Source organism: Callorhinchus milii, unplaced genomic scaffold, assembly GCF_018977255.1.
Source record: "Callorhinchus milii isolate IMCB2004 unplaced genomic scaffold, IMCB_Cmil_1.0 Scaffold13, whole genome shotgun sequence".
Lineage (NCBI taxonomy): Eukaryota > Metazoa > Chordata > Chondrichthyes > Chimaeriformes > Callorhinchidae > Callorhinchus > Callorhinchus milii.
Window position 1 is genome coordinate 9,479,797 of NW_024704754.1, and position 14,032 is coordinate 9,493,828.

The 14,032-nt window shown below is 43.4% G+C and overlaps 1 protein-coding gene across 2 annotated transcripts in view; it reads right to left on the reverse strand.

Moving 5' to 3' along the window:
* Positions 1–710: 710 nt before the first annotated feature.
* LOC103189714 (fibroblast growth factor receptor 4-like) overlaps positions 711–14,032 on the reverse strand; it is a 44,479-nt gene continuing 31,157 nt past the window's right edge. Inside the window, exons 11-22 of one of the 2 annotated variants that reach the window (XM_042339919.1) lie at positions 12,912–13,102; positions 11,916–12,054; positions 9,469–9,659; positions 8,816–8,961; positions 8,395–8,516; positions 7,909–8,019; positions 6,499–6,689; positions 5,323–5,445; positions 5,045–5,115; positions 4,074–4,211; positions 3,187–3,292; positions 711–1,720 (exon numbers count right to left, since the gene is read on the reverse strand). In XM_042339919.1, the coding sequence (XP_042195853.1) occupies positions 1,562–1,720; positions 3,187–3,292; positions 4,074–4,211; positions 5,045–5,115; positions 5,323–5,445; positions 6,499–6,689; positions 7,909–8,019; positions 8,395–8,516; positions 8,816–8,961; positions 9,469–9,659; positions 11,916–12,054; positions 12,912–13,102 (1,688 nt within the window). In that variant the 3' untranslated portion in view covers positions 711–1,561. The remainder of the gene's footprint in view (positions 1,721–3,186; positions 3,293–4,073; positions 4,212–5,044; positions 5,116–5,322; positions 5,446–6,498; positions 6,690–7,908; positions 8,020–8,394; positions 8,517–8,815; positions 8,962–9,468; positions 9,660–11,915; positions 12,055–12,911; positions 13,103–14,032) is intronic. The other variant, XM_042339920.1, reaches the window with a different exon arrangement.

A 14,032-nucleotide genomic window follows, 5' to 3' on the forward strand; every position in this document is an offset into this window, starting at 1 on the left:
GATGATGGAGTCAGCTAAGGGTTGGGGCCGTCACGTCCCTTATCAATCGCATTCAATGGCTTCTCAATCGTATTCTTACATTTAAAATCTGAGCTCAAAGTGCCAAAGTTATTTGGTGAAACCATGAAGATTCTCAGGTGGCATATGATACGTTTTGGACACTGGGATTTTAAGGTAAACTGTTCCAGGAAGTAAAACTCGCATAAGTCTGATCTTTATAAATCATATAATCACCTAAGTCATACATCTGTCCAAGTCCCGTTCAAGAATTTATACTCTATGCAAGTTTAACATAAATCACATTTTGCATAAATCATATTAAGTGTATGGTCCCAACTGATTTATGAGACGGTTACTGTATTTTGAACACCCATGAAGTGCTTCCATCTTTCTAAAGCTGCTGCCAGTTGCAGTTATTAAACTACTTCTTAATGAATAAGGGAGTGACTTTTTTCTTCAAAATACAGTAGCAAATGATCCACAATGCTGCTTATAGGATTTTACACACTCTGGAATGGACAGGGCATGGTCACTGTGAATTGGTTAGAGCAGGAAGTTCATATGGAGCAGACAAGCAAAGCAGGCACAATCAATAAAAATAATAATTTGGCCACTCAATCCACGACACTGCTGTGCACAATTGGGTGCCGTGTTTTGCCCACAAAATACAATCAATCCACTTTACAATATATAGATGTCTCAACAATGTGATAAGGCGCTGTATCAAATGATTATTATTATTGATCACACCGACTGGACAAGGTAAAATTATCTCAAAGAGCTCTGCTCCACTCAGGAACATGTGGGCTGCAACAAATGGGAGGATGACATGAAAACGATTTGTGAGGGGTAAGCAACTTATTCTCGTTCATGCTGTTAAATTGTGTTGTTCGGGAATGTTACAGATGCAGTTGTCTAATCTGGGGCCATTAGTCCAGCTCACTTGAAACCATTGTGATTACTGAACCTTGCAATGGCTACAACTGTTACATGAAGAATGCAGGAAAGGTTTCATCTGGTAAACAACCCTTTTTTATGAGAACCCCACTGGTTGATTTTCCTTGCTTTCATTTGTCTTTCTGGTCCGGGTGGATTTCTCAATGACTTTAACTTGTTTGAGTTTGGTTTCCTTTGCTGCCAACGTTCATCCTTGTGATTGTGTCACTGTTTCCTGTCTAGAGTAAAGCACTGGGTCGGTCAAAACGTCAATGATGATAATAATGAGGAGAAAAGCTCAGAACTCCATTAGTTTACAGAGCCCTTTCGCTCCTCACTCCAAACACAGAGGTTCTCTCTGTTCATATATGGCTTTCATTATCAAAATCATCTGTCTCCGATGCTAACCAAACCGAAGAATTCAAATCAAGGAAGAACTTAAGTTTTCCACTGAATGAGTGAAGGGTTTTTTTCTGTGATAAAAGGTATTTCATGACTTTTAAGAAGTAGAACTTGAAGCAAATCATTCTCAATCCAGCTTCACATTGTTCGCAAAAGTAGCTTCATACTTGTTAAAGGGAAAGTTTAACATCCTTGCAACGATAGCTCTGGTCTGACCTTTCCCTCAAGTCCTGACTCGAGTGTTACATTCATGGTAGTTGAGTAGACAAGGATCATCAGACAAAGGCTCATGGGTGAAGACAGAGTCACTGGAGGAGCAGGTGCTGGTGCTGTCCTCGCACGAGGGGGAATACTGTTCGAATGGCGTGGAGAGGTCCAAATACTGTCAGGGGACAAAATACAGACATATTCACTTCATCTGAGTGACTTTGTAATCATTTTCAGAAGGGTTTACATTAAAATCAATCTGTCTGGTTGTCTCTGTGTCTGTCTATGCGTCTTTCTGTGCATGTGTGTGTCTGCCCACCTGTCTGTCTCCGTGTCTGTCTGCCTGTCTTCGTGTCTGTCCGCCTGTCTCCGTGTCTGTCCGCCTGTCTCCGTGTCTGTCTGCCTGTCTCCGTGTCTCTCCGCCTGTCTCCGTGTCTGTCTTTGTGTCCATGCCTGTCTGTCTATTATGAATGTTCCAGGTAGCTCGTATCCATTTATCTTTGGGACCTTGGTTCCTGTCTAGCACAGATTGAAAAGCTGAAAGTCTTCCTTCTTTCTTGTCTGCAATGAAACAAACCATCTCAATCCAGTTCTATGAGGTCCCAGATCCTCTGCACATCATTGGCACAGGTCAGGACAACTTATAATAATAATCCTTGCATTTGATATTGCACCTTATCACGTCTTTGAGATGTCTCAAAGTGCTTCACACAATATACCGTAAAGTGAATTAACTGTATATTTTGTGGGCGAAGTGCGGCAGCCAATTGCACACAGCAGTGTCCCTCAAACAGTCGTGGATTGAGTGACCCAATTATTTATTTCTATTTTAAATTTTGGAGGAATTATTACCCCCGGAAAAGTGATCCGCCAATCGACTAACAACCGGGTTCCTACTCACTGCTAGATAACAGAGGCATATGGAGTAAGGAAGTTGGCCAACTTTTCGCCCTCGTGGAATCAAGCCCAGATCCTCTTGCTTTACGAGGCGAGTGCTTTAACTACTAAGCTCAGTACTCAACACTAATTTAACAATGCAGCTCAGAGAGGTTGGTAGGATGACCAGCTGGCCTGAGTGGAAAATGGAAATATTGAAAGTAGTGTAGTGGGGGCTTTTCTGAGGTTGGGGGTGAAGGTGCGTTGGTTCAGGCTGAATAGAGAAAGGTGTACTGGGCATTTCACTTTTCTATACCTACCAATGCTCACACTCCCCATCAGAGATCTCCATCACATTGGGTGCAGAATATTGTGAAAAACATAGCTCATTAACTCAAAACAAAACTTCGCACTTCTTGCCTCAATTGTCCTTATTCAAGTTTCTAAAGACTGCTATATTTGTAGTCACTGGATACTGATCACATAGGAACGCTATACTAAAGTGAGCCAGTCAAAATAAACCTGGAGGCAATCAATTTGTGAACATCACCCTGCTTCAATTGCAATGTCAAAGCATTACACGTTGTTAAAATGATTAACTGCAGGAATCTCTACTATTCATTGCTAACTGGCCATCCCACCCTGCAGCAATGTCTTATAGTTTGGAATGGAATCCAGCCAGTACAGTACATGATCAGGGAATCTCTCACTGGCTTAATCCTAGTACAAGGTTAACAGATACAGCTGAGAGCAAGGTGCACTGACCTCATCCGATATTGCAGACAAGACCTCATCGAGTTCTGCCACAAGCTGTTTAAATGTTGGCCTCTGGGAAGAGGCTGCGTGCCAACATTCTCTCATTAGCAAATACCTGGGAAAAAAGCACAAGTTTGTAGGATCTGGCAACAACTAATAGCCACACACAACTGACACCAGAAGCAATTCACGAGGAGACTCATCCTTGTTATTGTGAGTCCAGATTGATAAGCCAAACTACTGAACATGGCTCAGCTTATGGCTCCTTCACACTGTGGGCTTTGTTCCAAAGAGATGCTCATCAGTAATCCAAATTGATCAGATTACTGATCTACAGCACAGTTTACTTTGCTGCTGTTGCTGCCCATGCCTGTTATGTACAGTATGTTACTGATCTGCACATCTGGGTGGCATGTTTTCTGGATGTACAGCTGGCTTAACTGTGCTACGGCTGTTGTCCTACCATGTGAACCATCATGGCCACCTCCATCCAGTGGTGTTCCACTTGTGGTGCTGGAAGCATTAATTCACCAAATATTCACATGTAAAAGTCAAGAAACTTGTGCCTCCAAAAGCAGAATTGGGGTGCTTCTCCCTTTCTGCTTTCTGTCCTTCCTTTTTTTTAATAAACTGACTGGTTTCTGTTTGTACAAAAAGGTTCACTTGCATCGCGCCATTCGAGAAAAGTGAATATCTCGTAGTGCTTCACAGAGATGAGACAAAAAAGTTTTCAAGGGCATTGCCAAATATACTGTCAAAAGTGATGTATTTGGGAGGGTTTTGAAGGCAGGAAGAGAAAGGAGCAAGTTGAAGGAATTTTGGGAGAGAGTTCCAGAGAGCAAAGGCTTCAAGGCTGAAGGCATGAGGCAGATCAGAACATTACTTAAAGTACTTACAGTTCATGTGTGCAGTTTGAGGGTCTGTCCATTCGATGTCCCTCTTTCAGGAGTTTGAAGAGCTCTTCCACTGGAATTCCTGGGTAAGGAGAGCCACCGAGGGTGAAAATCTCCCACATCAGAATCCCAAATGACCAACTACAATGGATAGAAAATAAGGCAAATCGCAAAGTCAATCACTCTGCTACCTGACTGCTACAACACAGCACACTCGAGAATTTGTCATCAGAATTGAGGTGGAGAGAATTTACGAACAACCATAGACTGTTTTCATGAAAATGTTTTCTCTTACACAAAATATAGTTAATTGACTTTACAATATACTCTGTGAAGCACTTTGAGACTCTCAACGACGTGTTAAGGCGCTATATCAAATGCAATGATTATTATTAAAATTAGAGAAGCAGCACTGCAGAATTACGGAGTGAAAAATGCAACGTTTCATAATTATCGCATCAAATCTGTTATGAAATGTCACGTTTTCCATCCCTAGTTTCCAGTACTGAACATGTCTGATTGCAGTTTGATCCACATAATAATAATATTGTTAAGATTGCGAAGAAAGAGCGAGAGGAGGAAGGGAAAGTGGGAGGAGAAGAAAGGGAGAGAGGAACAAGGCAATTCAAATGGGATTTCAGATGCAGAGCAAGATCTGCGAAACATGAGGTAGTTTCTCAGATGGATGCAATAGTGAGATGGCTTTTTTTCAAAGGCAGCATGGCTTCATTATAATATTGATAATGGTTCAGACGCCTCACCCTCCTGCTGGAGGACATGTGACAAATGGGTGGTTCAGATCATCTCCCTTCCCAGGCTAGAAGAAGTAACGTGACTGGGTTTGGACTGTTCTATAGCTTCTCTGGAGGAGGTCTGAATGGATGAAGAGTTCTTCAGGAGAATTGGCTTCTCTATATTACACTGAATGCCATTTGCCCAGGCGAGAAGCAGATAGTCCAATGATCAATACTTACACATCACTCTGGTGCGTGTATACTCTGTCAAACAAAGCCTCTGGTGCCATCCACTTCACTGGCAAACGACCCTGGAATGAAATGTAATTATCATCAGTAGTGAGCCACTTGATCATTCCAGACCCTTGAGCACAGACCAGAGATTGTACCTTGGGTTTTCCTGATCTGGATAGCTCAGCTACTGACTCAACAAACTCATTTAACTAGGGGGAATGGGGGGAGGGGGTGAAGGGGAGCAGGTCAGTACTTGTTTGCAGATTATCAGTCTTGCTACTTACATTGGTAGTTTTCTTGTAGTACTCAATGTTATTTACCCCTCTTGCCAGACCAAAGTCTGCGATCTTCATGACGTTGTCTTCCGTCACCAATACATTTCTGGCTGCCAGGTCACGATGGATACACTATAGAATGAATTAAGGTCTTGTTTGATGAGTGCACCCTCATGTCTACAAATTCAAATTAATTTAGAAGTGAAATCAGAAACAAATCACCAATTTTATTTGGGGGATTGTTGGACAGAGGGAGAAATTCCATCTTCTTTTCGAATAGTGTAATGGGATCTTTAACGTCCACCTGAACTGGCAGACCGAACTTTGTTTTAACATCTCATCCGAAGGATGGCACCTCTGACAATGCAACACACTCTCAGCATTGCATTGGAGTGCCAGCTCAGACTATGTGATTTCAAGTTCTGACGTGAGGCTTGAACCTACAACCTTCTGACTCAAAGGTGAGAGTTCCAGCACTGAGGAACAGTCAAGACAGATCCTGTTAGCACAGCATGCTGGTGCTGCAATGCACGGCAAAGCCAGAGCTTGTTAATGTCGGCTCATTTGCAGCCAGATACTAAAACCCTTCAATATAACTGTAACAGCTTTCCTGCAGGAACACGCTACCATTTATTTTATTATCAATAATAAAAATAATCTTTAATTATTATTATCATAATAATAAAGAAGCAGCCAGACAGGAATCCTACTGTAGGATGTCTGGCAAGCCTGGGTAAGTAATCCCAGTCCCACTTCTCCCCCACTCCCACCTATCCTTGTTAAGATATTGTAATATGAGCTTTGTGCCCCTTTGCTGGAGCTAGTGTTGCTTTTGACCATCATCTTACCCCTATGATCTGTGAAAACTGAAACCATTGTGCCCTCCCTCCCCGATGCTCACATTCCCATGACCTTTCACTGATCCCAAGGGGTCAATGTACGTACTAACCACCCCAAGTTTAAATGAGGAATCCACCTGGGCCCCTTGTCCAAACAACTTCCCCACATGGTCTATCCTCCCAGCGTGGTGTGAAGAGCAAGGTCAGATGATAGTGATAATAATAATCCTTGCATTTGAAATAGCGCCTTATTACGTTGTTGAGACGTCTCAAAACGCTTCACAGAATATACTGTAAAGTGCAGTGACTGTGTGTATTTGGTGGGCGAAACTCTGTGTTGATGTACCTTCTTGGATGCCAGGTACTCCATCCCCCGTGCTACCTGGTAAGCGCAGGACACCAGGTCTTTGAACGTTAGTTGCTCCTCGGGCACTTTAGTTATATCAAAGGTGTAATCCATGCCTGGAGGGCGCCGTGCCCGGAGATATTCTCGCAAGTTTCCTTTTGAGGCATATTCCACTATTACGTAGAGCAAACCTGGAGATACACAGCAGATTTATATCATCATAATAATAATCCTTGCGTTTGATATTACGCGTCATCACATCGTTGAGACGTCTCAAAGCACTTTACAGAATATACTGTAAAGTGAATTGACTGTATATTTTGTGGGGTGAAACTAAATATACTCAAAGTTGCTGCATCTGCTCAACAGTCTACAGTAAACAAACAGTATCTTAAACAACCATTATAACCTGTCTGTTACCATTTAGACTTTTAAACTTGACCTTGAGCCTCAGTCACTGCTGAGCACAGGAGAAATGTGACCACAAGGGCACTATTGATCACAGAATACTGTACTCTTTAAACTCGGCTCAAGAGTGATAAGAGAGAGCTGCATCTCGTACTGTGGTGGGATGTGTACTCGTGCGTATTTGTACAATACTGTATATATATATATATATATATATATATACTGGTGTGCAATGCTGTGCGCTGCAATCAGTGAATCTGATTAACCCTGAAACATGTAGTACTGATAGTGTAAATTGCAGCATTTACAGGATATGAGCAATAATGGGTATGTACTCATCCTCACCTACAAGGCCATTCATGGCCATGCTCCCTCCTACCTCTCCGACCTACTATCCCCCTACCTACCTGCCCGTACTCTCCATTCCTCTGGCTCCGGTCTGCTCCACATCCCCCGCCCGAACCATCGGTGGCCGGGCCTTCAGCCTCTCAGCCCCCAGGCTCTGGAACTCTATCCCCCAGTGCCTTCGCCTTGCCTCCTCCCTTTCCTCCTTCAAGGCCGGTCTCAAGACCTTTCTCTTTGACCGTGCCTTCAGCTCCCCTCTCGACTCTCTACCCCCTCCTCGCTCCCTCCCTTCCCTCCCCTCACCCTGACCATTTCTCCCCTGCTCAGGTCCTGACCCAACTGTCCAGCGCCTTGGGACGTCCTCCCAACGTGAAAGGCGCTCTATAAATGGAATCTTGTTGTTGTTGTTGTACTCAGGGGTGCAAGTACAGCATTAAAATATCTGATGCTACAGTATAGCCTTTAGTCTATGTCCATAATATCTCAGTGTATATACTGCAGGCTACTCAGTACAGTGTGTATGTGCAGTATTATATTCTAATGCTGCAGCAGGTAACACTGGGCGCAGTGTGTGAGTTGTTGTCAGTCCTGTGCTGTTAAATGATGGAAAGTTTTTTGCTCCACTGTCCAGAGGGACCCGAGCCTGGGGAGACTCACCATCTTGTGTGCAGGCACCTAGCAGATTAATGATGTTTTTGTGTTTGTCCATCATCTTCATCAACTCCATCTCTGAGATGAGGTCCGCAAGGTCCTTCTCTGTGGCATCATCTTTACATTAGGTGAGAACAATTACATAAGATCAATTTTTTTTTGCTCTAACATGTTAATTTGATCAAGTAAAGGAATTACAGGCAAAAGTCTGGGTTACTGGGATTCATGGATCATTGAGGTTAGGTGACTTGGCTACTCGGTAATTAAGTTACTCAGGCTCTCAGTCAGTTGTATGAAGTGCTGTAAGACTTCCTCCTGTCCTGAAAGGTGTTATATAAATGTAAATTCCTGTAAATTATATAATAATCTTTGCATTTTATGTCAGGTGAACGTCTCAAAGAGCTTGGCATGATTTACTGTAAATTGTAGTGATAAATTGTAGTGACTGTTTTGTGGGCAGTCACTACAACCTGCAAATTGTTACTCTCTCACCTTTCAGTGATTTCACTGCAACAGTAGCTAGTTTGTCAGGGTTGTCCTTGTGAATCCCATAAGCCTCTGCCTTGACCACCTGCCCAAAGCAGCCTTCGCCAAGGGGCTTCCCCAGGACCAGCCTAGAAACGAAAACACAAAAAAGGACCTTAGAACCATCAGAAGTTTACACAAGACATGCTCATATCATTTACTGTTCCCTGAAATAATTATTGCTCAAGGATCACTGTTCCAACCCCTTTAGTTGCATTCATATTAAATCCATATAAGACTTTAGCAAAAGCATAGCTACATTTTTAAAATCTTGGAGATATCAATTAGTATGAGGTAACAACTCAAAGACAGTGTGACTTGTCTGGTTCTTTCTAGATCTGGCTACTTGAGTCAAGATGAGGTTTGGAGTTTGACAGATCATACTTACTTATCACGATCAAATTCCCATTTCGGGTCCTTTGGCAGCTCAAACTCCATGACGCCAGCCAGCATGGGCATGCCGCTGGAAGACAGTCGAGCCACTCTCACGAGGGAGGCATTGGATTTCACTGAAGAGTTTGACTCTCGCGAGAACTAAACCAATATAAAGAAAACACAGCTCATTAGGCTGAGTGCAGATCAGTCCAGTTTATTTCCGTACATTATCGACAAACACATTGAGAAGCTGAGGAATGTTTCCGTTGGGCTGTGTGCAAATATTAAACAATACAACATTCCATTTTCCATAGGAATGCAATAAATTCATGAGCTCTGAGCTCCAGCCTAGGCTGGCACTGCAATGCAATCCTGAGGGAGCCCTGCATTGTCAGCGGTGCCGTCCTTCAGATAACACATTAAACCAAGGTCCTGTCTGCCTGTTTGGATGGACGTTAAAAATCATATGGCACAATTCAAAATTTCAGCCAATTAAAACTGGTCATTCACCTCATGGGTGTTTGTGGGACATTGCTTTGCGCAAATTGGCTGCTGTGTTTGCCTACAAAATACACAATCACTAAACTTCACAATAAAAATCCTGTGAGATGTTTCGACGACATGCTAATGGTTATTATAAATGCATTTTAGGGTTAGAATTTTTACCTGTCTTTTGAAGGGGAACTTGGAGAGCTTCTGCACGGGAAGTGGGTCAAAGGTTCTCTTGGTTGACCTTGTCTGCATCCTACACAGTATCACGATGACCAATAACAAGATGATGGCCAGAGAAGTAGCGGCGTAGATTAAGATGTCAGTGTACTTGGTCCCAGAGTCACTCATTTTCAGAGGTTCTTCTTCTGTAGAATAGGACACAGCACAATTCATAGATTTACATGGAGTGAAACATCATGGCCATTCGGCCCAACCTATCCATACCTCTCCTCTAATTCGCCATTCCCTAATTCCAAAGAGCAGTCAGTACAATTCACATATAATGTGAACATTATCACAAAATACGCAGGCAAACCACTTTACAGTAAATCCTGCGAAGGCACTGTATCAAATACAAGGATTATTATTATTATTATTACATTGTCAGATGAGACATCCTTTGAGATGCTAAACCAAGGTCACATCTGCCTATTATTAGAGGCAGCAATGAGGAGTGACAAACCATTAGTTTCTTGGGAAGTGACTAGCTCAGCATGACATCAGACAGCGACATAGAATATTACAGTACAGAAGGAGGCCATTCGGTCCATCGTGCCTTTGCCGGCTTTTTGGAAGAGTCCCCCCAATCAGCCCCACTCCCCCACTCTTTCCCCATATCCTTGCAAATTTTTCCTTTTCAAGTACCTATCCAATTCCCTTTTGAAAGTTGTTATTGAATCTATTTCCATCACTCTTTCAGGCAGTGCATTCCAGTCTGTAACAACTTTCTGTGTAAATGGTCTTGGGCCCTCTGGTTCTTTTGCCAATTGTCTTGAATCTATTTGCCTTGGTTACTGACTCACCTGCCAGTGGAAACAATTTCTCTATATCTACTCTATCAAAACCCCTCATAATTTTGAACAATGCTATTAAATCTATTAATACCCTACAACAACAACTTGCACATATATAGCGTCCTCTACACAGGGTAGCGTCTCAGTGCGCTTAACAGTGGCGGAGCCTGAATCCAAGCTGCTGGGTGTGGGGGGTGGGAGGTGGCCATAAGCACGGACGAAGGGGAAGGTTTTCAGGCGGGACTTGAAAAGGGGAGAGAGGCGGCAAGCTAGAGGGATTGAGCGAGAGTGTTCCAGAGTTTCGGGGCGTAGTGGCTGAAAGCGCGATCTCCGATGGTGGGGCGGAGGGTACGAGGGATGAGCAGGAGGCTGGTGCCAGTTGAGCGGAGGTGCTGGGTGGTGGACTGGGGAGTGAGGAAGTTGGAGAGGTAGTACCAAAATAATGTTTTTTTCCTGCGAGACTCATTATATACAGGAACAGCCTGTTCTGCCTGTTCATTGGATCTCAGCAGATCATAGAATCTAGAATCATAGAATGATACAGCACAGAAAGAGGCCATTCAGCCCATTGCGTCTGCGTTGGCTCCTAAAAGAACAATCCAACTCAATCCCACTGTCCCGCTTTCTCTCCATAGCCCTGCAATCCTGTCCTCCCCAAATACCCATCTACTTCTCTCTTAAAAGTTGTTATTGAATCGGCTTCCACTACCCTTTCAGGTAATGCATTCCAGTTCCGAACAACTCGTTGGGTGAAAAAAAAAATTCTCACCTCCCCTCTGTTTCTTTTAACAACTATCTTAAATCAGTGTCCTTGGGTTACTGACCCACATGCCAGTGGGACCTGTTTTTCCCGGTTCAACCTATCAAATCCTTTCATGATCTTGAAAACTTCTATTAGATCCTCTCTTAATCTTCACTGCTCTAGGGAGAATAATCCTAGTTTCGCTAACCTCTCCTCATAACTAAGGTCCTTCATTCCTGGTACCATCCTGGTAAACCTCCTTTGCACCCTCTCCAATGCCCCAACATCTTTCCTAAAGTGCGGTGCCCAGAACTGAACGCAGGACTCCAACTGAGGCCTAACCAGCATTTTATAAATATTCAACATAACCTCTAAATATTCAACATAACCTCTTTTAATCCCGTTTGCCATTCTAATCTCAACGCCTTGGGATGTCCTTCTATCGTGAAAGGCTCTGTATAAATGTAATTTGTTGTGGTTATTGTTAATCTCTGACACTCTCACAGGCAAAAATGGGAGTAAGGAACCACTTCTGTAGGATGGATAGCAATAGTGGAACACTGGATTTGCCCATTTTGAGGGCAATCGGTCCTCGTCAAACAATCACATTTGGTATTTCTAGTTGGTGTTCTTAGCTCCTCAACAGACCACCACCCAGATGATTGCACAGCCCTCCATCCGACGGGAGAGGAGCTATATCTGGATCAGTCCATTGCATGTATAGAGGATTTTACCTTGAGGGACAGAGACTATCAGTCAGCTCCACTTCTCCCATGTGCCTTTATGTACACACATATTTATTACACCCAGTAATAAAATAGTTGCCCTCCTGCCTCACCGGATTGTGTTTGAATATAAACAAATACCTGGTATAACTGTCAGCCAAGCTGAATGATAAGAAATCCCGATGGAATTGCCTGCCAAACATGTATACTCTCCGGCATCTTCAAATGTGATATTTCGCAGGTAAAGGACTTCGATTTCCGTGCTGTTAATATCTGCAGTCTATGAAAACACAACACAAAGAGGAGTAACAACAATGTTGTGCAAAGGGTCGCAGCTGTGTAGATTGGGAAGTGCTGGGCTACAATATCTCAAATCGTATTCAATAATAACTAATAATTGAGTTAGTGAAAAAAACAGTGCAATTGATATCTAAATAGTAACCAGTTTTCTTTAAATCAATCATATAAAAGTAAGTTACAATAGGAAGCAATTTGATGTATTGTATTAGTTTGGGTCACGTCAGGACTTTCAATTCATAGTCTAGGCTAAGGTGGTCCAACCTTTTGGCTGCCACAGGCCGGATTCTCTATTTGAGAAAGGGAGCGAGGTGGGGGGGGGGGGAGGAGAGAGAGAGGGGAGAGAGAGAGTGTGGGGGGGGGGGGGGAGAGAGAGAGGGGGTGAAAGAGTGGGGGAGGAGAGAGAGAGGTGAGGGAAGAGAGAGAGAGGTGGGGGGGGGTAGAGAGGGGTAGAGAGAGGGGGTAGAGAGAGAGAAAGGGGGAGAGAGAGATGGGGTGGGGAGAGAGAGAGAGTTGGAGAGAGAGAGAAATGGGGTGGGGAGAGAGAGGGAGGGGGGCGGAAGAGGGGGTGTGAGAGAGTCGGGGTGAAATTTTGGAAGTCAAGTCTGCCTGTTCATGTGAACTTTAAAGATTCCATGGCACTACTGCAAAACAGAAAGGTTTTAAGATATTTTACCAATGAGATAAGACGCTATATGAAATGCAAGAATTATTATCGTGAGAGTATTAGTGCCATTTGAGAACTAGTTGGTCATGAGCTTACCTCCAGTGGATTAATTCTGTATAACTCTACAATGGTTCCAAATTCCTTAAATACAACAGATTGTTTCACGTACTTACCTTCAAAACTTGGACGTAAGGGGTCTCATCTGGTCCATATCTACTACCATTCACCTCCACATGTTTCAACCATTGTATGTGAGGCTGAGCATCACTGAACACTTTGCAATAAAACTCCACGTTGCTACCCAAAACCGCTGTCTTATTAGCAGGAAGCCCAACCTGCAAGATCGGCCGGTGAGGCGACCGCTCTGTGTGCAGAAGAAGTTACCATAAATATAATTTCACAGCCTATTTCATAGACCCTAGGGAATCAAGAAGTGTCACATCCCTTGGAAATCTTCACAGTCAAGAAAGAATTTGTGGAGTCCTGTAGCTCAGTGGTTAGAGCACTCGCTTTGCAAGCGAGAGACCTGAGTTTAATTCCAGGCAGAGGGCGAACCCTTGGGCAAGTTTCCTTACTCCAGAGCCTAATAATAATCCCTCCAAAACCAAAAACAATAATAAAATTGGTCATTTTCAATATACGATTGTTTGTGGGACATTGCTGTGCGCAATTGGCTGCCGTGTTCGCCCACAAATATACAGTCAATTCACTTTACAGTGTTTTCTCTGAAGCGCTTTGGGACGTCCTCCCGACGTGAAAAGCGCTATATCAAATGCAAGGATTATTATTATTATTATTAAATTATGAGCTTCGGGTCTTTGATCCGTTTTTTCTAATCATTGATTCTCTCTTCTGCCATTTTCAGGCAATGACAACAGGAAATACATGGTCCATGGGAACACTGCTTCCTGTCTAGTTTACTTGTATTTCCTATTGTAAGAGAATCTGGCTCACTCCTTCCATTCTTCAAATAATTTCCCCACAGAAATTGTCAGTGGTTAGTCCCAAATTCTCAATGGCCGGCAGATAAACAAACATGTGGAGGTGCACAATGGCTGGTAATGGCCTTCATTACAGCAGTAAACAGTAGCCTGGCCTTTGATGTTGCTTATGAAGACTTACTGTATGCCAAGAGGTGGCCAAACCCTGTGCTGAGTGCAACTGGCACCTCACGAGCATTGCAGGTCAACTAGAAACATCATATCGGCTCCGGTCCAATGCCAACTGAGTCCAGGTCCAACCAAAATGCCTGGCTTCCTGAGAAAGGCCTGGCATTTCACATCATTTGTGGACT